Raw genomic sequence first — 26015 nt, 5'->3', positions numbered from 1 at the left:
ACGGCACTTGGTGGGGCTCTGCCGGGCCCGGGCCCTGGATCTCATCTTCCTGGCACCAGGTCTGGGCTGTGGTTTACAGAGGAAGACAGCAGCCCCACTGGAACAGGCAAGGGGTCAGGGCAGTCCGAGGGCAGCAGAGTGTAGAGGGGGATTTACATCCTTCCCGGAGTAGACCACGTGCCCAGGCCACTGGGGCAGGCAGCGGCCACCAAGGGGAGGGCTGGGACGTAAACCATGATGGGAGGCCTCTGGGGGGAGCCTGCAGCTGGCCAGACAGGAGCTGTCACAGGACCTGGGCCCTTCCTTCCTGTTACAGGTAGAGCGCGTCCCCTGGCAAACGCATACGTCGGCCTCAGAATGTGACCTTATTTGGAGACAGGGTCTTGAACGAAGTCATGGAAAGGAGGGCACCTGATCTAACCAGCATGGTTATACAAAGGAGAAAGAAGTAAAAGTTTTAGTCCCTCAGTTGTGGTCAGACGCTTTGTGACCCCATGGACTGTAGCCTGCCAGGATCCTCTGTCCATGGATTTTCCAGGCAAAAACACTGGAGTGGGTAGCCATTCCCTTTTCCAAGGGATCTTCCTGATCCAGGGATTGAACCTGGGTCTCCCACATTGCAACAAAGGAGAGATTTGGCTTAATTGAAAACAACAACAACAACAACAACACCTGAAACTAACACAATATTTTAAATCAAGTATACTTCAATTTAAAAAAAAAGGAGAAATGTGAATATAGACAAACATGGACAGAACACCATGTAAAGATGAAGGCAGAGACTGGGGTGGAGTGTCTACAGGCCGAAGAACACCAAAGACTGCTAGCAGCCACAGGAAGCTAGGGGAACTCCCTTGGAGGTCCAGCAGTTAAGAATATACCTTCCAATGCAGGGGACATGGGTTTAATCCCTGATTAGGGAACTAAGATGCCATGGGGTTACTGAGTCCTCTAGCTCTGGAGCCCACGTGCTGCAACTAGAGAAACTATGCATCGCAACAAAAGATCCTGCATGTTGCAACTAAGACGCAATGCAGTCAAATAAAATAAATATTTAAAATTTAAAAAAAGCTAAGGGAGAGACCCCAAACAGATTCTCCCTCAGGCACTCCAGAAGCACCCAACCCTGCCGACACCTTGACCTTGACTCTGACCTCCAAAATCGTGAGACACTAAGCATCTGTTTCCTTAAGCCCTTAAGTCTGTGGTACCCTGCTTTGATGGTCCTAGCAAGCTGATGCATCTCCCAAACCCCAGTAGGGCCTAAAAGCTCGGGCAGGAGGGAGGGGGCCCAGGGAAAAGCCATCCTGGCATCCAAGACTGGCAGAGGGTTATCACCACCCCTCCAACACCCGTCTGAGACCCACAATGGCTCTTTCCTAGGGGCCTGGGGGCTGTCAAGGTACAGCTGGTCCACTGATGTGTTTTGTCTGGCTGGTATATTTACAAAGATTTTTAAAATATTTGTCAACCTTGAGGAACTGGGAGATTTCACATGAAAACCCTGATTTCTGGCCTCTCTTTTTCTTTTTCCTTTTCAGGCCATGCCATATGGCATGTGGGATCTGAATTCCCCAACCAGTGAACCCGTGTCCCCTGCATTGGGAGCACAGAGTCTCAACCACTGGACTGCCAAGGACGTCCCTGGGGCCTCTCTTGAAAACAACTTAACAAATGGGAACATTTCCTGCATGGTGTAGTCAGCTGGAGGGGAGTGGAATAGAGGCCGCCCACCATCAAGGGGACACAGGCCCCATTGTGTGCACAGCCCCCACCCAACCTGCCACATCCACCCAGGGCTGTCAGCCCTAGGTGGCTCCCAAGCACACGTGTGCATTTCTGGGGATGGGGACACCTCAAAGGGATCGAGGGAAGGGGCTTGAGTGGAAAAGGCACTTAGCCTTAGTGGGCACATCAGGGAAATGGGGCCAAGAAGACCCGTACTGCCTCCCCGACTCCCCCGACTTCCCACCAGGCTGGCTTGGACCAGGCTCACAGGACAACAGCCGGTCTGGAGCCTGCCAGGCCTGGAGACCAGGGGCAGAATCGAGAGGCCCATGGGCAGGGCAACCGGGAACTTGGCCCCACAGGGCTCCTGGCCCTCCCAGGGTGGGAGCATCAGGGTGGACGGTTACCGATTGTCAGCTGGTTCTTTTCCACAGGAGACAGGCTGAAAACGTTGGGGTTTTCTCCAGCATCGGTTTTATAAAAGGTTTCGATGTCGATGGAGAATTTCTCCACAAAAGGGCAAGTGAACCTGTGGGGGAAGGAGAGTATCCACCAGGACCTGGGCTCGGAGGGGTGGGCATGGGTCGCTGGGTGGAGGACGAGGGCTGGAATGGTGGCTGAGACCTGTCTGTTCGGTCCTCCTGGACCTTCACTGCATCCCAAGAAGAGCCAAGTCCAAGCTGGGGCTGGTGTGAGGGGTGGACTTATGGGGAGGGGGGATCATTGCAGGAGGTGGCCGGCAGCCTGTGTCCACGCGGGTGAGGCATGGTGCGAATACGGTGTGGACAGAGTTCAGGTGGCACACTACCAAACGGGCTGAATCTGGACTAGCACTTGGTGTGGCATGCCACCCTCTCCCCTGTCCCCTAAGAAACCTGGTGTGGCAACAGGGAGACAGCCTCTCTCTCTTGGCTAGAGATGAGCTCAGAGGAGAAAAGTACTGCTGGGAAGTGAACAACCTGGATGGATTCCCCAGCAAGTTCCAGGCCCTCACCCACCTGGACAAAGAAGCCCCAGGAGACGCGTGGGGACCCCACCTGTTCAGCACATGGGTGGCCCCTCTCTCTTCTAACCAAGCAGTGCTCAGTTATATTGGGTGGGGGGCACAGAGTGAAAAGCACCCCCTACCCAGGGGGATCCAAAGAAAGCTGTGCTCAACATGACTTGTTATAAAATATCATCATAGTCGCTGGAGAAGTCAGGGTTGGAGGGAATCTCTGAGCCATCTGGGCTACCCTCAGTTCCTGCTTCTTCCCAGCTGGTGGACTGTCCTGCATTCCGAGGCAAACATTAAAGCGAGTTTGTGTTCCCTGAGCTTTCCCAGATGGCAAAGGAGTCTCAGATGGCCCTTGCTGGACTCATGCCTTCCTGGGCTCTCCACACTGGCAGGCTAGGAGGCACCTAGGGGTTTAGCCTGCCCTGTCCTGTCCATTCTCCTGAGGGGGAACCTGGGGGAACCTTCAGGGTACTACTTAGAATGGAGGCTCAGCTTCCTGGGAGCCAGGCAGCTGAGACAGCACTGGGGGCCAGCACCAGTATCTATGCCCCTGGGTTGCTTCCCGGGAGGGCAACGTGAGGCCGAGGGCAGGCTCACCTGGTTCGGGTGTAGGGGTAGGCGTTCCAGGACTCCTCCACCACCCGCAGGGCCGCCTTGGGCAGGATGGAGCGGAACCAGCTGGGGATGTGCATGCCCACATGGTACACCTTGTGTGTGTATTGCCCGGAGCCGCCGGGGCCGTCTGTGTACGGCCGGTTCTCCAGGATCTCCACGCCACTGCCTTCGCCGTGTGTCTCGTTCCGGCTCTTCTTCTGTGGGGACAAAAGCACGGGGGATGTGTGGGTCTGGAGCTCTCTGCAGAAGAGGAGGGGCTCGGGAGACCCAGCTGAGGGTGCTGAGTTGTGGGGGGCACTTTGGCCAACCAGGCTGGCTCCTTTTGGGTCACTTCAACATATCCTCCTCAAATACCTCCCCCCACAAGGCTCCACGTGTCCCAGCATTCATGCAGAAGACTGAAGGGCCACGGTTCCCTCTCCAAGCCCAGTACTGCACAGGCAAACTCCTCCGTTCTGACTCCTGAATCTCCTGAGACTGAAAGTGTCCCCAAGGTCAAGAGGACGTGCTTGCTTTCTCACCTTTTAGCCAACACTGTACTGGAGGTTCTAGCCAGAGAAATTAGGCAAGAAAAATAGTAAGAGGCATTTAAATTGGAAACAAGAAATAGGGATTTCCCAGGTGGTACAGTGGTTAATACTCCAATCTCCCAATGCAAGGTGCCCAGGTTCCATCTCTGATCAGGGAACTAGATCCCAAATGCCGAAACTAAAAGTTTGCATGCCTCAAATAAAGATTCTGAAATAAAGATTCCATGTGCCGCAACTAAAACCCGATGCAGCCAAAAAAATTTTTTTATAAAGGAAGAAGAGGGGCTTCTCTAGTGGCTCAGTGGTAAAGAATCTGCCTGCCAATAAGGGAGACAGGGGTTTGATCCCACATGCAGTGGAATAACAAAGCCCATGAGCCACGACTACTGAGCCTGCGCTCCAGAGCCCATGCTCTGCAACAGGAGAAGCCACTGCAATGGGAAGTCCAAGAACTGCAACTAGAGAAAAGTCCTTGTAGAAACCAAGACCCAGCCCAGCCCAAAATAAAATAAAGAAAAGCATTTTTTTAAAAAAAGAAAGAGGTAAAACTATCTCAATTTGTTAATGACACAATCTTAAACAAAGAAAAACCTAAAATCCCCCCTAATCTGTTAGACCTAATATATAAATTCAACAGAGCTGCAGGATACAAAGTCAACACACAAGAACAAATAATGCAGAAAGGAAATAAAGAAATCATTTCCATTTACAATGGCATCCAAAAGAATAAAATACTTAGGAATAAATTTAACCAAGGAGGAGTGAGGGTTGTATACAGAAAACTATAAAAGATTACTGAAAGAAATTAAAGAAGATTTAAATAAATGGAAAAGACATCTGTGTTCATATGAATTGGAAGATTTAATATTGTTAAGATGTCAACACTCCCCAAAGCAATCTGTGGGTCCATTGTAATCCTTATCAAAATCCAATGGCCTTTTCAGTAGAAAGGGAAAAACTGATCCTAAAATTCATACAGAATTTTGGGGGATCTCAAATAGTCAAAACAATCTTGAAAACAAAACAAAGTTGGAAAGCTCACATTTTCTCATATCAAAACTTGCTAATAAGGACTTCCCTGGTAGTCCAGTGGTTAAGAATCCACCTTCCAAAGCAGGGGATGTGGATTTGATCCTTGGTCAGGAAACTGAGATCCCACATCCTCCATGGTGTGGCCAATTAAAAAAAAAAGTGCTATGAAACTACAGCAATCAAAACAGTGCAGTACTGGCATAGGACAAGTCTGTGTAATGGAGGAGAGAGATCAGAAATAAATCCAATATTTACACACTATATTTACTGATTTTCAACAAGGTGCCAAAACTATTCATTGGGAGAAGGAACAGTGTTTATAACAAATGCTGCTGGGACAATTAGATATCCACATGCCCACAATGCCATACCACATATAAAGAGGAACTCAAAACAGATCAAAGACCAACTTGTTAGATTCAGGAGAAAATATTAAGGCAAATCTTTATGACCTTGGATTTGACAATGGTTTTTCAAAGAGAAAAAATATCTAAATTGGGCTTTATCAAAATTTAAGAAAGAACAGGGACTTCTCTAATGGTCCAGTGGTTAAGACACTACACATGCTTACATTGCAGGGGGAACAGGTTCGATTCTGGTTTGGGAACTAGGACCCTGCATGGCATGAGGCACGGCCAAAAGAAAAGAAACTCTTGTGTATCAAGGGACGCTATCAAGAGAGTGAAAGGACAACCCACAGAATGAAAGTTTTGTAAATAATACATCTGAGAAATTATATCCATACAATGAGGTATGACTTGGCCATAAAAAAGAATGAAGTACTGACACATGCTACTACATAGATGAACCCCGAAAACATGTCTAGTTAAAGAAATATACTGTATGACCCCATTTCTATGAAATGCTTAGAACAGGCAAACTTAGAGAGTCAGAAAGTAGATTATTGGTTGCCTGGAGGTTGGGGGATAATGGAGAGTGACTTCTTTATGGGGTGATGAAAATGCTCTAAAATTGTGATAATTTCACAACTCTGAAAAGTGCTAAAAGCCACTAAACTGTACACTTTAAATGTGTGAATTGTGCAGTGTGGGATTTACATCTCAATAAGTCTGGCATAAAATCAAACAAACAAAGAAATAAAAACCAACCCTGCCTCCTGTACTCAACTAGGATTTCAGAGAGTTCAAACACAAGGAGTGAGAAGGGGCCTTGGAGGCTCTGCCAGAGAGACGGAACGCCTAGGTCACCCCCAAGTGTCTCTCTGCCTCCAACGTCCTTCCTGGGGTCTGAAAGGTCAGGTTTCTGCTTTTGCACAAAACCTTCGTGGTCAAGGTGTTGGTGACTTTAAGCCCAGCATCTGTTTCCATGGCAACATGCTGGCATCACCAAGGTCATCTTCGGTCAGCTTCCTGGACAGCAGCTGTGCGCACGCTCACACATGCATGCATCCCGAGTGCAGGCACACACCCACGCCCACAGGCACCCCCAACAGCACTGCCTCATCCTTGGGGCACGACTCTCTCTAGGGCACGAAGATGTGCTGTATCTCCATGGCCAGAGCCACTGAGTCCCCATCAGAAAAAAAAAAAAGACCCTGATTGAGGCCAAGGAGGGGTCAGAGCAGGGACATGCCCATTCCCTGCTCTTTAAAGGAGCTCCTGGAATGTGGCCCAGATTCCGTAATGAAAACAGCAACCATTTCCTGGATGTCTTCCAAACGCCCGCCTCTTCCAGCATCCTTGTTGATCAGTGGTCGTGCTAAGTGCCTGGCGTGTTCTTCTTTAGTTGCTGCAGCAGCCCCTTGAGAAAGGTGCAGGACTACTCTCACTCCCAACGCTCAGATGGGAAGGTGGAGGCCCAGAGAGGCAGTGACCCGTCCGAGGTGACAGTTACTAAATGGCAGAGCCGGGACAAACTCAGACCTGTTGGATTCCAGGGCCTGCTCACGGCATTGGGCACCTCAAGGAAAACACCTCAGCACAGAGAGGCTATGCTGAGCAAGTTACTGAGCAAGTAGAGACTGTGGTCCTAACCCTGGAGTCAACTTTCCCTCATCCTGGACAAGTTGCTTCTGCCTGGTCTCAGTTCCCAAAACCCTAATCGGGGACGGGGCGCCCTGTCTGCCTAAGGCCCAGGGTAGTGGGTTGCAGCTTCCCTGCCATACCACGTCCACCTGGAATCTCAAACTGTGACCTTACTTGGGAATAGGGTCTTTGCAGAAGTAATTAGTTAAGATGAGGTCATCTATATGTAAATGGATTGGACAATTTAGGGTGGGCCCTATATTCGATGAGGAGGCATCCTTCTCATTCTCATAAGGCGTCCTTACAAGAAGAGAAAACGGGGGACATTTCCCTGGTGGTCCAGTGGTTAAGAATCTGCCTTGCAATGCAGGGGACATGGGTTTGATCCCTGGTCGGGAAACTGAGACCCCACGGGCTGAGGAGCAGCTAAGCCTGTGCACCACAACTACCAGCCCACGTGCGACAACTCAAGAGGCCGTGCACCACTATGGAAGGCCCTGCGTGACGCGACTGCGGCCTGACACGGCGGAAGAGAGAAGAGGAGACGGAGATACAGACACACACACAGAGAAGAAGGAGACAGACACACACAGGGAAGACAGAGACACACACACACACAGGGAAGACGGAGACACACACACACAGGGAAGACGGAGACACACACACAGGGAAGACGGAGACACAGACACACAGGGAAGACAGAGACACAGACACACACAGGGAAGACGGAGACACACACACACAGGGAAGACGGAGACACACACACACAGGGAAGACGGAGACACACACACAGGGAAGACGGAGACACAGACACACACAGGGAAGACGGAGACACAGACACACACAGGGAAGACGGAGACACACACACACACAGGGAAGACAGAGACACACACACACAGGGAAGACGGAGACAGACACACACACAGGGAAGACGGAGACAGACACACACACAGGGAAGACAGAGACACACACACACAGAGAAGACGGAGACACACACACACAGGGAAGACGGAGACACAGACACACACAGGGAAGACGTAGACAGACACACACAGGGAAGAAAGAGACACACACACACAGAGAAGAAGGAGACACACACACACAGGGAAGACGGAGACACAGACACACACAGGGAAGACGGAGACACACACACACAGGGAAGACAGAGACACACACACACAGAGAAGACGGAGACACAGACACACACAGGGAAGACGGAGACAGACACACAGAGGGAAGACGGAGACACAGACACACACAGGGAAGACGGAGACACACACACAGGGAAGATGGAGACAGACACACACACAGGGAAGACGGAGACAGACACACACACAGGGAAGACAGAGACACACACACACAGGGAAGACGGAGACAGACACACACACAGGGAAGACGGAGACAGACACACACACAGGGAAGACAGAGACACACACACACAGAGAAGACGGAGACACACACACACAGGGAAGACGGAGACACAGACACACACAGGGAAGACGTAGACAGACACACACAGGGAAGAAAGAGACACACACACACAGAGAAGAAGGAGACACACACACACAGGGAAGACGGAGACACAGACACACACAGGGAAGACGGAGACACACACACACAGGGAAGACAGAGACACACACACACAGAGAAGACGGAGACACAGACACACACAGGGAAGACGGAGACACAGACACACAGAGGGAAGACGGAGACACAGACACACACACAGGGAAGACGGAGACACACACACACAGGGAAGACGGAGACACACACACACAGGGAAGATGGAGACACACACACACAGGGAAGACGGAGACACACACACAGGGAAGACGGAGACAGACACACACAGGGAAGACGGAGACAGACACACACAGGGAAGACGGAGACAGACACACACAGGGAAGACGGAGACACACACACAGGGAAGACGGAGACACACACACACACACAGGGAAGACGGAGACACACACACACAGGGAAGACGGAGACAGACACACACAGGGAAGACGGAGACACACACACAGGGAAGACGGAGACACACACACACACAGGGAAGACGGAGACACACACACACAGGGAAGACGGAGACAGACACACACACAGGGAAGACGGAGACAGACACACACACAGGGAAGACAGAGACACACACACACAGAGAAGACGGAGACACACACACACAGGGAGGATGGAGACACAGACACACACAGGGAAGACAGAGACACACACACACAGGGAAGACGGAGACAGACACACACACAGGGAAGACGGAGACAGACACACACACAGGGAAGACAGAGACACACACACACAGAGAAGACGGAGACACACACACACAGGGAAGATGGAGACACAGACACACACAGGGAAGACGGAGACACACACACAGGGAAGACGGAGACACACACACACACACAGGGAAGACGGAGACACAGACACACACACAGAGGAAGACGGAGACACAGACACACACACAGAGAAGACGGAGACACAGACACACACACAGAGAAGACGGAGACACACACACACAGAGGGAAGATGGAGACACAGACACACACACAGGGAAGACGGAGACACAGACACACAGGGAAGACGGAGACACAGACACACACACAGAGAAGACGGAGACACACATACACAGAGGGAAGACGGAGACAGACACACACAGAGAAGACGGAGACACAGACACACACACAGAGGAAGACGGAGACACACACACACAGGGAAGACGGAGACACAGACACACACACAGAGAAGACGGAGACACAGACACACACACAGAGAAGACGGAGACACAGACACACACACACAGGGAAGACGGAGACACAGACACACACAGAGAAGACGGAGACACAGACACACACACAGAGGAAGACGGAGACACACACACACAGGGAAGACGGAGACACAGACACACACACAGAGAAGACGGAGACACAGACACACACACAGAGAAGACGGAGACACAGACACACAGAGGGAAGACGGAGACAGACACACACAGAGGGCAGGTGGCCCTGTGACAATGGAGGTAGAGACTGCAGTGAGACAGCCTTAAATCAAGAGATGCCAAGCATTGTTGGCCACCACCAGAAGCTAGCAGAGACAAGGAAGGTTTCTCCCCAGCCCCCTAAAGCCTTCAGAGGGAGCATAGCCCCCTAACACCTTGATTTTGAACTTCTACCCTCCAGAACGTTGAGAGTATACATTTCCATTGCTTTAAGCCACCCAGTTTGTGGTGGTTTGTTACGATGGCCCCAGAGCATGGAATGAAGGTCTAGGGTGCCGGGTGGCTCGGCAAGAAGAGGATGTGCAGGTTGGAGGGGCCAGGGCACAGGGAGTCTCTGAAGGTGCCCAGTCAGCTGGGATCTGAGGGCAGAGAAGGACAGAGAGGGACCAGGGATGGGGGTGGGGGGGTCCTTCCTGCTTGGCCTTAGTGGGGCTGCACAGACCCCAGGTCCCAGGGTTGGGGCAGGGGAGAAGAGGAGGAGGGGAGGGCAGGCAGGGCTTGGTGCCTCCCCCGGGGATTATGGAAGGATAGGCAGGAGAGATAGGCCTGGCTCCCAGGGGCACAACTGCCCAGGGTGAGACCTGACGGGTCCCCCTGCCTACTCTACCCACACAGGCTGGGTGGAGAACCTGCCCCTCCTTCTGCGCTCCCCTGCCCGATCCCTGGAGGCTGGGGTCTGCAAGAGAGAAGTCTGGGCCACCAGGCGTCTGGTGCAGAAAAAGCCCTGGATGAAGGGGCGGGGAGGGGTGGGTTTAAAAGATTCAAAGACCAAGAAACCCCCGGCCAATCAGGCAGCTCTCAGAGCTGTCCAGGGTCCTGGCCAAGCCGCTTCTGATCACTTCCTCCCTTTGCTGAGCACCTCCAAGGATGGAAGGCTCTCTCTCTGCCAGACAGACCGATTTTTCTTCTTCTTCTGAAACCTTGAACAACATGTATATTGAGTTTTGTTCAGGCAGGTGCAAGGCAGTGTGACACGTGAGCCCATCTTGTTCACAACCTCAGGGAGGAGGTGGCTTGTTCAGCAGGCAGGCCTCTTCCTAGCTGCCACCCCAGCTGGCAAGCGGGATCACTGGGCAATGGATGAATGGTCTTGCTCTTCTTTCCAAAGAAAAAAGCTGCCTTCCTTGATGGTCCATCCACCTTGTAAGGCCCAGTTCAGAACGGAGGCCCTCCTGGAGCACTGGCCCCAAGCCCACGTGAGCACCGGGTTCCTGTGCCCCCAGCCCCACTGGTCTGGTCTCCATTCAGTGGGCTGCATACACATCTGTCTCCCTGCAGGCAATCCTGGAGCACAGAAAGCGCTTTTCATTCATCTCTGTAGCCCAATGCTCAGCCACAGCCAGGCACAGAAAAGTCTGGTGAATTTAACTTAAAAAAAAAAAAGTTTACTCATTTATTTATTGGGCTGTTCTGGGTCTTAGTTGTGGCATGTGGGTTCTGGTTCCCTGACCAGGGATGGGACCCAGGACTCCTGCATTGGGAGCACGAAGTCTTAGCCACTGGACCACCAGAGGAGTCCCTCAACTTAGTTTTTTAACAGCATTATTGAGGTATGACAGACAAACAGTAAACCATATATATGTAAAGGTACAGTCACTGAGCTTTGATGTGGGTCCACGCCCATAAAACTGTCATGCCGTGGAGATAACGGGCATGTCCATCACCCCCAGAGTGGATTGAGTCCCCCCGCCAGAACTTCAGGGCCAGAGGCGGGTAAGATAAATTCCAGAGTGGGAGAGAGGCCTTGGGAGGCAGACGGCGTCGGTGAGGCTGTAGGAGGCAACACACAGGAGGCTGGGAACGCTTCACATTAACTGGAGGTACAGGAAAGATGTTGAAAAACAAACAACTTGGAACAGGGGCTGCAGACAGATGGCAGGTGTTTGAGGAGCCCTGAGTCAGAGGTGGTTATATACTCAGAAAAGCCTGGGGTACCCTGGAAGCTGAAAGCCAGCTCCCAGGATCTTGATGTCCCCAGCCTCCCAGCAGAGCTGAGAGCCGCCTGCTGTGGGCCAGGGCTCCCCGTTGGCTCAAGGAGGAATGAAGAAGCCACAGGACACACAGATCCTCCGGCAGATCAGCTGGTCCTTGAGCAGGCTGAGCCATCTCCCGAGCTCCTGGCGCTAGGGGGCTGATGCCAGTCTCGCCTCTCCCCACTCTCTAGGAATAATTAGGGGGTAAGTGGTTCAAGAGGGAATCGAGTGGTGCTTCTGAAGAGGCATGAAGCAAACAGCCCCCCAGAGAGGCTGAGTTTGCCTTCTGTTCTCTTCCTGGACAAGCATTCCATGCAGTGCTCTGGGTCAAACTCGGGATGGACACGGAGGCCCTGCCAGGCTCCCCCTGCCCTGCCATGATAGGGGCCTGTGTAGCCAGGGGTGGCACTGAGGCACCCTTGTACCCTGGAGAGCCAGAGCCAGGTGGGAAGCAGGTTCATAATCAGGCCCCCAAGTGGGAGGAAAGCTTCCAGGCCAGGCAATGGGCTGGGGCGCTGAGAATGAGCGAGAGGCTGGCAGAGAAACTGGGATGGGACTCCACCCTCCACTGAGCAGGACCCTAGCCAAGACCTCAAGGAGCAGGGGCTCTAGTCCCATCTGGGCCATGAGGACCCGATCCTGGGGCTCTCCATCCTGGGTTCCAGGTTACTCAGGCACTGAGTAGGGAGCCCAGCAATGTCTTGGGTGGGGTGGTCATCTCTGGCTTTTCACAGGACCGATCATCCTCAAATCCATTTGTGTGCATGCTAAGTCATTTCAGTTGTGTCCAACTCTTTGCAACTCTGTGAACTACAGTCTGCCAGGCTCCTCTGTCCTTGGGATTCTCCAGGCAAGAATACTGGAGGGGGTTGCCATGCCCTTCTCCATGGGATCTTTCCAACCTAGGGATCGAACAGGCATCTCTTATGTCTCCTGCACTGACAGGTGGGTTCCTTCCCACTAGTGCCACCTGGGAAACCCCAAAGTCATCTATGACTCTGTAAATCAGCCACTTAGCCTAGGGTAGAGAGGAAAGTGTGTACCTGGAGCCAGAAGGCAGGCTGTGTGCTCCTGGACAAGTCACTGAACTTCTCTGGGCCTCACACCTTCCTGTCTGTCAAACAGATTGTTATGGACTGAATGTTTGTGTCCCCTGTCCCCCTAAATTCATATGTCACAGCTCCAACCTCCAATGTGATGGTGCTGGGAGGTCAGGCCTTTGGGAGGTGTTTAGGTCATGAAGGTGGGGCCCTCACAATGGGATCAGTATAAAGAGACCCTCCTGCCAAGGAGCTCCCTGGCTCCGTCCACTGTGTGAAGAGACAGTGAGAAGGTGACCGTCTGTAAGCCTGGAAGACAGCCCTCACCAGACACTGAATCTGTCAGCACCTTGATCTTGGACTTTCCAGCCTCCAGCACTGTGAGAAATAAACGTCTGTTGTTTAAGCTGCCTCATCTGCAGCATTTTACAGCCTAAGTTGACGAAATGCAAGGATGATATCGGGATCAGTGAAAAGATGGGTGTTAAATACAAAGAGTGCTAGTCTTACAAACGCTGTGAATACTGTGCTGGTGAGAGAACCCAAAAGCCACAAACACCTGCTGCGTGTTGCATGTGCCTGGCTTCGTGCTTGGAAGCCAGAGCTCTGGTGCAATTCACACACTGACCGGGAGCCCACTGGACAGACGCTGCTGTGGAGGCCGCGGTGCCACCCTGCCCCCATGTTGATGCAAAGAGCCGCTGAGGGCACGGTGGGGCCTCCCTTGCCCCACCACCCACCTGTATCATGTACAGCTGGGCGATGCGGTACTCCTCCACGGTCATCGGCAGAGGAATCCGATATTCCTTTATAATCATCTTGGAGTCCAAGCCTTCCCGTTGATGGGGAACTGCGTGTTGGGACTTCTAGACGAGGTTCCTTAAATAACCATGACAGAATTCACCAACGACCCCTGAGAGAGAAAGAGAGGACAGAAGAGTCACTTTCTGCAAAGGCTGGTGAGTACAGTGGCACAGGAAGGACCCAGTCTTCATCCCAGGTTAGAATTCTGACCTCAGTTCGGCCACCAGCCCACAGCATGACCTTGAGCCCAACATGTGACCTTGAGCAGGTTCCCTCAACCTCCCCAGCCTCCATTTTCCCTGTGGCTCAGCAACTGTGTACAGGACCTGTATAAACTGATCAGCCTGGTGGAAATAAAGGATTGTTCTGCTTGCAAGAGCCAGGCAACAAGAGGGCATCGCATCCCCTAAGAGTCAAGAGCATCGCGCTCCTGTTTTATGCACAGGTCTAACAAGCGGCAGCCTCAGCTCTCCTGTGTTCTGGGGTAGCTGGAGGCAGGCATGGTGATAGCAGCAAGTGATGATGGCTGGCAAGAAGTCAGGACAGGGGCTTCCCTGCTGGTCCAGTGGTTAAGACTGCGCACTTCCCATGCAAGAGGCACGGGTTTGATCCCTGCTTGGGGAGCTAAGATCCTGCATGCTGCATGGCCAAAAATTTTTTTAAAAGGGTACAACTTGAAAATATAAATAAAATGAAATACAATACATAAATAAAATATAATAAAAAATAAGAAGGCAGGACAAACGAAACTATGAACAACAAACATGAGAAATTTAAAAAACTGGCGGTCTGGGACCCTTTAGCATCAGGGCAGTCGGTTCTGCTCCTGTCACTGGGCACACATGGCAACACTACTTCCCAGCAGATCTCGAGTCATCAAAGGAGGTGACCTTAAGTGTAGTTTCAGTTTAATCCACCACCCAGTGCTTACTGATACCGACTCTACTGCTGACATTGGGCTAGGTCTTGGAGGTAGAAGAGGAAAGTAAGATACACGGTTGGGTCGCACAGCATGTGAATTATGTATCAATAAAGCTCTTTAAAAACATAAGCAAGGGGCTTCCCCTGGCAGTTCAGTGGTTATGGTTCTGCCTTCCACTGCAAGGGGTGCAGGTTCGATCCCTGGCCTGAGAGTTAAGATCCCACCTGCCTAGCAGCCAAAAAACCAAAATGTAAAATGAAAGGAATATTGTAACAAATTCAATAGACTTTAAAAATGGTCCACACTAAAAATTTTTTTAATTAAAAAACTATAAGCAAGCAATGTATTCACAGCAGCTTATATTTAACACAACAATATATTTGATGAAGACCTGCACCTAAAGGAATCATATTTTAAAAAACAAGCTTAATGCTTGAAGGAGGCACATCCTAAGTGGTCTGGAAAATGAAATCATGCATCAGAGTCTTTCCCCTAGATGGCAGGGGCTTCGCTGTAAATATATTTGGTAACCCCTAGAGAGATCAGATGGTATTAACTGGAAGCTGAGTGAAGGTTTCCGAGACAGGCAGTGGCAGAATCAGGATAGTACTTTAGAAGGATCACACCGGGGATAGCAGTTGGTGAGGATTCACGGCGACTGGAGGCAGGGTGTCAGCTAAGTGATAAAAATGAGGGACTGACTAGGCAGGCAGCTTCCCCAGGGCACCAAGTGTATGAGGCCTAAGCATCGCCCAGGCACTAATGCATTACTGGGTAACTAACAAGACTGGGAAAAGCATATACACCAGAACTCCTGGGATAATCAATACATAAGATGGAAAAGAAATCCTTTAATAAACCACCTAACAGGAGAGATGGAGCTGGGGGGTGTATATAAATAGGCCAGAGATGGCCCTGCATTATTAGCCCAAAATAACCCCCATGCCATTAACTTCTTTACAGTAGGTAGGTCTATATTGTGTTCAGTCCCTCAGACATGTCCGACTCTTTCTGACCCTATGGACCATAGCCCACCAGGCTCCTCTGTCCAAGAGATCCTCCAGGCAACAATACTGGAGTAGGTTGCCATGCCCTCCTCCAGGGAATCTTCCTGATTCAGGGATCAAACTTGTGTCTCCTGCACTCCAGCACTGCAGGCAGATTCTTTACTGCTGAGCCACCTGGGAAGCCCAGGTAGGACTATCAGCCCCCCTGCAAAACCTCCAGCATCAAACTCAACTTCTCACATATCCAATTGCTTTAAATACAGTCCAGATAAGCATCTTTGAAGCCAATTAAGACTTATGAACTTGCCTGTTGGTCCAGTGGTTGAGAATCTATCCGCCTTCCAATTGCAGCGGACACGGGTTCCATCCCTGGTCCAGGAAGATCCCACATGCCCCAAGGCAACTAAGACCCTGAGCCACAACGTTAGAGCCCAAGAGCTCTAGAGTTCATGCTCTGCAATAGGAGCAGTCTGTATGCAGCGATGAAGACTCAGTGCAGCCAAAAAAAAAAAAGAGAGAGAAACAACATCCTGGGCTCAGCTGGGGCAGCACAACACCTAGGTTGACACTCTCGAGAGAGTAAGACACCAATCTGGGCACCTCCTCACGCTCACACAAACGCACACACACACAAAATGAGAAAGAATCAATGTTTGAGCGGTTGGACAAAATGAGGACTGGAGACAGGGAAGGGAAAACCTAGGTTCAATAAGTGTCATGTTTCCAAAGCTTTTCCACTGTTTTGTGGGCTCCTTCTGCAGCAAGGGATAAATGCAATGACCAAGAATGACCTTGGGCAAGACCCACATTGTCTAAATAACAAAGAAGACAGATGCTAACAAAGAGGTCAGACGCAAACTCTAAATGTTTTTGAAAAACTGTAGGAATCTAAGCAATCTGCCCTTCTGCGCTCTTCACAGCTCCACAGTAGATGACCTGCCCACACTCGCCCATACACAAGTCAGACCAAGTGTCTGCTGGTTTGCTTCCTCTGGCCTGCTAGGCACCAGGGCAGGCTGTGGGGCTGGACTACGCTTCCTCCTTCCGTGTGAATGTGCTCAGTCATGTCTGATTCTGTGCAACCTTATGAACTGTAGCCCGCCAGGCTCCTCTGTCCATGGGATTCTCCAGGCAAGAATACTGGAGTGGGTTGCCATGCTTTCCTCCAGGGGATCTTCCTGATCCAGGGATTGAACCTGCGTCTCCTGCACTGCAGGCAGATTCTTTACCATTGAGCCACAGGAGAAGCCCATTTAAGTGCATGGTAACTAACAATAGGGGAGAGGAATCAGAACTCTAAGAGTGACCCAAAATGTGCGGGCAAGGACTTCCCTAGTAGTCCAGTGGTTAAGACTTCACCTTCCAATGCAGGGGGTGCAGGTTCAATCCCTGGTAGGGGAGCTAAGATCTCACATGCCTTTCAGCCAAAAAGCCAAAACATAAAACAGAGGCAATATTGTAATGAATTCAATAAAGATTTTTTTAAAAACTGGTCCACATTAAAAAAAAGTCTTTAAAAAATGTGCCGGCAGTCACAGTGGAGTTCCACCCTGGGATCTGAGGTCATAACCTGACAATGCCTTTCTCAGCTGTGTAACCTGTGCCTCAGTCTCTCTATACACATAATGGGGATAACAGCACCTGCTGTCCAGAGTCATCATCAGGGTCACTGAGATAAGGGCAGGTGAAGTGCTCACATGCCAGGGGTGTTCATCACTCAGAGGGGATTTCAGAAAGACTTTACAGAATGTGGAGCTTTCAGACGACGTGAGTTGGGTTTCCTGGGTCAGTGAGATTCTGTTCAGCAGAGCAGGTGGGAGGAGGATGCTTTGGGAGAAGGAACACCACGTGCAAAGACCCTGAGGCAAGAACGTGATGCCCCATCTGAATGACCTCTCACTGGTGCAACCCCGGTATTGTCACACGGTGTCCCTGGAGGATGGTACCGGGGCAGGGGTTGGGGTGCAAAGACCACCGGCAGCCACTGTCCCCAGGGCAGGACATGCTCGAGGCCGAGACGTGGCTACTCTCTGAAGCCAGGCGTGACAGCTCACTCACATGTGTATGGAGTCCAGTGTCAGGTTGAGAGGAAGCAGGGTGACAAGTGATCTGCCTTGGCTTCCAGAAGGGCTTTCTCCCAGGGGAGGAAAGACACACTGGCCAGATGGGGTATGACCACAAAGTGCACGTTTCTCAACCAGCACTTCTGCACAGAAGTCAAGCTGTCCTTCTGAGCAGCCCCTGGGAAGGTCTGCGGTCATCCATGCCTGTCCGGGCTGATCTCTGGGAAGCCATTGGTGCTCTGCCTGCCTCAGGTCACTCTGCCTTGGCCAGAGGAGCAGCTCTCAGGAGAGGGACATGGGCCAACTGGGGGTTTTCTTTCAAGGAGATCACTCTGAAGGGCCTGGCAATCTCTTGCCTTGTTGGGTACTCACATTTTATTTACTTAAAATCAGATCTGTTTCTTTCTACACCTACACTAGTCGGTTCAGACAACCATTCTGACTTCCTGTTGATGGAGGAGTAGGGGCACTTCCGTTCTCAAAATGACACAGAATGACTAAAGACACAGAAAAGTCACCACGGCCATGAAACGAGGAAATGGTTGCACCCCCTAACCACAGTCCGTGAAGGACAGCAGCCAGGCACCATGAGGTCCGAGCTGTCAGCAATGGACATGCTGAGAGCTAACATGTGCCACCTCAGACCTCCAAACAAATAACATCACCTCCTGGAAGACACAGAACCATGGAGTCTGGGGCTGTGGATGCCCCCAGGGGAAGACAGCCATCGCCCCACATTCTGTTTTCTATTTTAAGTTTTTAAAAGTTATTTTTATTTATTGTTAGGCTGTGGGCTTCCCTGGTATCTCAGCTGGTATTCACCTGCAATGCAGGAGACCCCGGTTTGATTCCTGGATTGGGAAGATCCACTGGAGAAGGGATAGGCTGCTCACTCCAGTATTCTTGGGCTTCCCTGGTGGCTCAGCTGGTAAAGAATACACCTGCAATGTGGGATACCTGGGTTTGATCCATGGGTTGGGAAGATCCCCTGGAGAAGGGAATGGCTACCCACTCCAGTATTCTGGCCTGGAGAACTCCATGAACTGTATAGTCCATGGGGTCGCAAAGAATTAGACACAACTGAGCGACTTTCACTTTCATTAGGCTGCACTGGGTCTTCGTTACAGTATGCAGGTTTTCAACTGCAGCATGTGGGATCTTAGTTCCCTGACCAAGGATCGAACCCAGGCCCCTCACATTGGGAGCATGGAGTATGATTAACCTCTGGACCACCAGATAAGTCCCTTCTTTTCTTTTATTGAATTATTACATAGATCCAGAAACATGCACATAAGTACACATTGGTATATTTTCACAAACTGAACAGACCTATATGACCAGAACCCAGGTCAAAAAACAGAAAGTTAACAACCCAGAGCCCCCAATTCAACCCACCGTGGCACAACCTCCCCAACCATGGACAACCACTGTCCTGCCTTTTGCCTGTTTTGTATCATGTACTAGGTTGAAGCCTGGGCTTCACAGGTAGTGATAAAGAATACACCTGCCAATGCAGGAGAAATAAAAGACACAGATTCAATCCCTGGGTCAGGAAGATCTCCTAGAGGAGGAAATGGCAACCCAGTCCAGTATCCTTGCCTGGAGAATCCCAAGGACAGAGCAGCCTGGCAGGCTATGGTCTGTGGGGTCTCAAAGAGTCAGACATGACTGAAGTGATTTTGCACGCATGCACTTGGTTGAAGCATACAAATTGCCAATATCCAACTGTCTTTGACCCACCAAATGAGCAATTTCATATGAAATCATGCTGTAAGTGCACTTTTGATTCTAAGCTGCTTTTGAAACATCATGCTCCCAGGGTTCATCCAATTTGCTGCATGTGATTGTAGAGGGCTCAGTCTCATTGCTATCTAGCATTTCACTCCGTAAATATGCTATAATTGATTTAACTATTCCATCGTTGATGGGCATTTGGGTAATTTTCAATTTGGAGTTTATTGGGAATACGGCTGCTGTGAACAACTGAATACACTCACAGATACAATTTTACATTATGGAATGGAAGGGGAGAGACAGTCGATGGGAAAATCACACCAATATGCCATTTCTATGTCAGAACCTAGTTTTATAAGGAAAGGAGTGAAGTGGGACTTGGGAGGGAGGTGGGGCAGTAAGGGGATGGATAATAAGACAGAGAGTCAGAGATTTAAAGAGCTTTTTTATGAACCATAACGACTGCATGAACCCCCAAACCTGAGACAGCTGGAATCCCTGGGCACAGGATAAAGAACAGGTCTGGGAGGGGAGTCTTCCAGACAATAAATTAGCCCAAAATGCAGATGCAGACTGCCCTGGATCATTCCCTGCATTTCCTTCAAGCTGCTATTTAGAAGGTAGCTGCTGCTAAGTCACTTCAGTTGTGTCCGACTCTGTGTGACCCCATAGACGGAAGCCCACCAGGCTCCCCCTTCCCTGGGAATCTCCAGGCAAGAACACTGGAGTGGGTTGCCATTTCCTTCTCCAATGTGTGAAAGTGAAAAGTGAAAGTGAAGTCGCTCAGTCGTGTCTGACCCTTAGGGACCCCATGGACTGCAGCCCACCAGGATCCTCCGTCCATGGGATTTTCTAGGCAAGAGTACTGGAGTGGCTTGCCATTGCCTTCTCTGAGAAGGTAGCTACAGAACAATAATCAGAAAGAAATTCACATAGTCGTGTGCATCATGGGTGGGGGGTGGGAAATGACTAACATGCATTACAGGAGGAATCATCCAGAAAAATGCAGAAAGATTTCAGAAAAACAGCTCTCCCTTGAGTCAGAGAAGATTACAGATAAATCTCTTAGAAACAAATGGGGGCAGAGGAGTGGAAGAAAGTAAACAGAAATTTAAACAAGAAATTACTAGATAAGAGAAGAGATGAAAGCTGAAAGGTTGGTAAGCAGAGTTCAAGGGGAAATGGAAAAGAAAAATAAATACATCACAGATACTTTTTAGAGTCTTATCATAAGCAATGAATAAAGAGGCAAAACATAGTGTGAACAATTAGGGATGGGAGACGGGCTTGAGAAACTCATAGAAGATTAAGTGAAGAATAATCCGTGGTCATGTATGGATGTGAGAGTTGGACTGTGAAGAAAGCTGATCGCCGAAGAATTGATGCTTTTGAACTGTGGTGCTGGAGAAGGCTCTTGAGAGTCCCTTGGACTGCAAGGAGATCCAACCAGTCCATTCTAAAGGAGATCGATCCTGGGTGTTCACTGGAAGGACTGATGCTAAAGCTGAAACTCCAATACTTTGGCCACCTCATGCTATGAGTTGACTCACTGGAAAAGAGTCTGATGCTAGGAGGGATTGGGGGTGGGAGGAGGCAGGGACGACAGAGAATGAGATGGCTGGATGGCATCACCAACTCGATGGAGATGAGTTTGAGTGAACTCCGGGAGTTGGTGATGGACAGGGAGGCCTGGTGTGCTGTGATTCATGGGGTCGCAAAGAGTCGGACACGACTGAGCAACTGAACTGAACTGAACTTAATAAGACAAAATGACAGATATGGGAAGCAGAAGGAAATCCAACATATATATAATTGGTATGCTTCTCTGAGAAAATAGAATAATAGAATGGAAGTGGGAGAAGTATTCAAATATATAATGAAAAAAATTCCCTGAAATAAAAAAAGATTTGACTCTGCAGATTAACTGCCATTCTGTGGTCCAGGAAAACCTGACGGTATAACAAACATCAAGACATCCTTAAAAATTTGATTGAGCTTGAAGGATAAAGAATCATACAACTAGGGGGGATATGGAGATGGGTTGAGGACAATCAAAGTCCTCCTCAGCAGCACAATTTCAAAACACAGTGGAGCAATATCTACAGAGTTCTAAGATAAGGAAAATGTAAACCAGAATTTTTATACCCAGGTAACCTGTTCTAATCAAGCCTCGTCTCTGGCCCTGGATTGAGTTCTTCTCCTCTGGAGGCCAAGAATCCCGGTATCTTTTCATGGTTCAGCAACAACCTTTCACCTTGGGGGTTCATCTGGGATTCTTCAGAACAAGGTAAGGATGCTTGGAGCTCTAGCTCTTTGTTCTCCTAGCAAACACGCTTTCTGCTGTACTTTACACTCACTTTGCGTGAATGAATGACACACCCTGTGTGAAGCAAGTGAGGAGCCCTGCTCTGCTGTTCCATGGTGATCTCATACAGCTTATGGCAGAAATCTGTTGGGGGTTTATACCGACCTGCCAATGCCAAGAGGCACCCAACGTCTCCTTCGGGGACCGACCAGAAATGGGCAAAGCATGTGGACCGAACTCTCCTTTCTCGGTCAAACTTTTTGGTCTTTTTGACCATTTCATAACTCCTTGGGAATTAGAAGTATTAAACTATCTGTTGAATCATAGACTTTCAAAGGACTTGTGATCTATGCTGTTACTGTGTACTGTTACTTAGGTCCCAAATTCAGATTGGTAGTCAGGAAGCACCTAGCCTCGCTAGGGATCAAAAGTTCGGAAGTTAGATGGAGCTTTAGCTACAGGGCTTCCCTGGTGGCTCAGATGGTCTGAGCGTCTGTCTGCAATGCAGGAGACCCGGGTTCGATTCCTGAGTCAGGAAGATCCCCTGGAGAAGGAAATGGCAACCCACTCCAGTACCCTTGCCTGGAAAATCCCATGAATGGAGAAGTCTGGTAGGCTACGTACAGTCCATGGGGTTGCAGAGAGTCGGACATGACTGAGCAATTTCACTTCACTTCAACCTGTCCTTTAAGCATAAAGTGAACAGACATTCTGAAACATGAATTTAGGAGCTTAGACATCCATAAGGTGTCTTTAAAATTACCTGATACTAAAATCCAACCAACCGAAAGATAAATAAAATTAAATTCATCAATGGAGAGATCCTGGTGAATAATACTAAGTTATATTTTTGAAATCATGACAGTTATGGTTACTGAATAAAACACAAAGACCTTGACATGGTATATAAATAATATAACTAAGAAAAATAGAGAATGGAAGAACGGAAGTTGATGATAATTTCCTCAACTTCCATGGCATGGAAGTTGATTCATTATGTAGATTAAAAAACTAATGAGGAATGAATAGTTGGAGCACAGGAATTTTTAGAGCAGCAGAATTACTGGACATGATGCTACCCAGCTGGACGCATATCACCCTACATTTGTCAAAACTCATAGACTGTACAACACAAAAAGAGTGACCCTTAATGGAAACTATGGACTTTGGGTGATAACAATATATTGATGTAGTGCCATCAGTTGTAATGTTCCACTCCAATGGGGGATGTTGATAACAGGGGAAGCTGTGCTTGTGTAGGTGGGGGTGGGGAGTATATGGAGAATCTCTGTACGTTTCTCTCAATTTTGTTGTGAATTTGAAACTTCCCTAAAAAATAAATTTTATTACTTAAAAAATTAGCAACTCAAACCTTTTAAAGTTCTTCTCTCAGAAAGTAGATTAGAGGTTAGCAGGGGCAAGGGAGAAGAGGGGAATGGGGAGTCATTATTGAATGCTTACAGAGTTTCAATTTTGGTGATAAAAAAATCCTGAAAATAGCAGTGGAGATAGTTGTACAACACTGTAAATGTACCAATGCCACACAATTTTACACGTAAAAAGTGATTAAAAAGGCAAATTTTGTCATATATAAATATATATCACAATTTAAAAAATTAATGTAATAGGCCAAAAACCATTGAATTGTACATTTTAAATGTGAATTGTATGGGATGTGAATTATATCTAAAAACCTCTTAAGGGAATTCCCTCGTGGTCCAGTGGTTAAGACTCTGTGCTTTCACTGCAGGTGGCACAGGAACCATTCCTAATCAGGGAAATATAAGGCTGGTGGTGCAGCCAAAATAATAATAGTAATAATAATAATAATAAAGCTCAATGGACATGAGTTTGAGTGAACTCCAGGAGTTGGTGGTGGACAGGGAGGCCTGGTGTAAGAGTCAGACATGACTGAGCAACTGAACTAAACTGAACTGAAAGCTGTTAAGTTTGTTTCCTCTTTTCTCATCTTAACTCTAACCTGTTAGAAACTATTATCACTGAAGAAATGTTGAAATGTTTGAATAAATATTTTTCTGAAGTTTAACAAATACATGCAAATAGGTGATTTGTCGTTGGTTAAATTCAAGTAAAATTAAATTTTATTTTTATTTTTAAAATGCATGTAGAGGGGCTTCCTTAGCAGTCCAGTGGTTAAGACTCTTCACTTCCAATGCTGGGGACCCAGGTTCAATCCCTAGTTGGGGAACTAAGATCCCACATGCCATCCAGCACAGCCATAAATGAAAAATAAACAAAATGCATAAATAAATAAAAAAGCATATTTTAAAACATTAAAATATTATAGCATTTTAAAAAAGCTTTTACTACTCTGAACATATCTGTATCATGCCATGCATATCTATATAGAATCTGGAAAAATGTTCACTGGATTCTATGCATGCACACGCTAGGTCACTTCAGTTGTGTCTGACTCTTTGCAACCCTATGGACGATAGGCCACGAGGCCCCTCTGTCCATGGGATTCTCCAAGCAAGAATATTGGAGTGGGTTGCCATGCTCTCATCCAGGGGAACTTCCTAACTTGATCGAACTTGAGTCTCTTATGTCTCCTGTATGGGCAGGGTGGCTCTTTACCACTAGCGCCACCTGGGAAGCCTGGATCCTGGAGAGGGTTATCACAAATTGACGGAATTTTGGGCAACTTTACTAGCACTTTTCTCTATCACTCACTTTTTCACAAGGCAGCAGCAAAAGAGTGTGAGCAGTATGTATCTAACTGGCCAAAGAAGGTCGTCCGCGTAGTTGTGAAAATGATGGACTCTGAGTCAGTCAGACCTTCTGCCACCTCCCAGCAGTGACTGGGCAAACTGCTTAATCTCTTTGCTCTTTCATTTGATCTTCTACAAAATAAGAGGTGAGAATAGCACCTACCCCATTGGGCTGTCTTGTGGATTAAATGAGATTGTTCCCATAAAACACTTTAGTCCAGTTCCAGCCAGCACTCAGCTTAGCAATTAGGAGGTACTGCTGTGCTGAGCAGGGTCTGGAAGGTAGGTGCCTGGGGAACAGAGTCCGTGGGCTCCTGGCTGGGCTGCCAGGTGCAGGCACAGGTGCAGACACTACACCCACCAGCATCAGGGAAAGACAGCCCAGCACCTAGGACAACTGTCCAAAGGACGAATGGCAGGTCCTGGTTGGCTTTGCAGCCAGAATGCAGACCTGGTTAGGGCACACAAGAGTCCCCTTGTTCTCTCTCTGGCTGAGTCTGGAGCCAGGGGTAGGACACAGACAGACCCCAGTCCCCTAAAGAGAGAAGGCAGTGTGACTTGGCCTCTGCCTGTCCACTGTGCCTCCTCACCCAGCCCTGAACCCTCAGATGATCTCATTACACCCACTCTGGCTGCCTGGGCTTGAGAGGCAGACTCACATTTCATCTTGGTCCCCGCTGGAGTCGTGATGGGTTAGATAGAATTATATTTTACTGCCTTCCACAGGGCAGCTTTTGGGGCTAGAATAATGAGACGGAAGAAAGAAATATACAAGTCTGCAGAGGCTCGCCTGCGTGGGAAGCCAGGCAAGGAGTCTGTGTGACCGTCGCCCACAAACCACTACCCTCCCCCCAGCCTCTCTGCAAGAAGAACAGCGACAGGCCTCCTAGAGGGCCCCTCAGATGTGGCACCTATCTCTCGAAAAGCCTTGGGTTTCCAGAATCCCTGTATTCATGACCCTAGAAAGGACCCCCAGGCCCCATGTTCATCAGGAAACAGCAGAAGGGCCAGGTGATGTCAGAGTGGGGGCTACTTGGCATGGCAATCAGGGAGGCCACAAGGGGTGGAACCAGCTCTGGTCAAGGTGCACAGCTCAGGCTGCATCCTGCTGGGCCCAGAGCCCTGGCTTGGGCTGGGAGTTGGGGAGGGCAGGGATGGGGGGTGACCCTCCCCCTTTCAGGTAGCTCATCCCATGAGAATTAACATGGGAAGACAGAGAAAATAGACCTGCAGTTGATCCAGAATATCTGATTCTGCCCAAGGACTTGTGGGCAGGACAGCTCTGGGGACCTCCCTAGCTGGGAGTTCAAAGGTCTCCGGGGACCCCGGGTTGGGGAGGCATTATCAGCAAAGACTGGTGGATTATTAGGGTTTGGCTCAGAAGGGTGGGAAGCTAGGAAGATACAGCAGTGGCTCTGAGCGGAGGCCAGGGCAAGACACCCGTACTGGGAGGGGGAGCAAGAGAATTGAGTTTACAGAGAACCTAATCTGTTTTTCCGTGATTAGCCGGGGTTTGACGTCACAGATGGAATTTAGGA

General features: G+C 49.3%; 1 protein-coding gene across 10 annotated transcripts in view; it reads right to left on the bottom strand.

Annotated features, from left to right (window-relative positions):
- Positions 1-26015, bottom strand: part of PITPNM2 (phosphatidylinositol transfer protein membrane associated 2) — a 165468-nt gene that overhangs the window by 26276 nt on the left and 113177 nt on the right. For 9 of the 10 annotated variants that reach the window (XM_055405143.2, XM_055405150.2, XM_055405151.2 and 6 more), the window contains 3 exons: positions 13651-13823; positions 3323-3537; positions 2136-2257 (listed from right to left, as the gene is read on the bottom strand). In XM_055405143.2, the coding sequence (XP_055261118.1) occupies positions 2136-2257; positions 3323-3537; positions 13651-13728 (415 nt within the window). In that variant the 5' untranslated portion in view covers positions 13729-13823. Of the gene's footprint in view, positions 1-2135; positions 2258-3322; positions 3538-13650; positions 13824-26015 lie in introns of those variants that run through there. The other variant, XM_055405153.2, reaches the window with a different exon arrangement.

The sequence above is a fragment of the Moschus berezovskii genome, chromosome 19 (genome assembly GCF_049115385.1).
Source record: "Moschus berezovskii isolate FMDL1 chromosome 19, NW_MosBer_1.0, whole genome shotgun sequence".
In the NCBI taxonomy this organism is placed as follows: domain Eukaryota; kingdom Metazoa; phylum Chordata; class Mammalia; order Artiodactyla; family Moschidae; genus Moschus; species Moschus berezovskii.
This window is presented reverse-complemented; position numbering and strand designations above follow the sequence as displayed.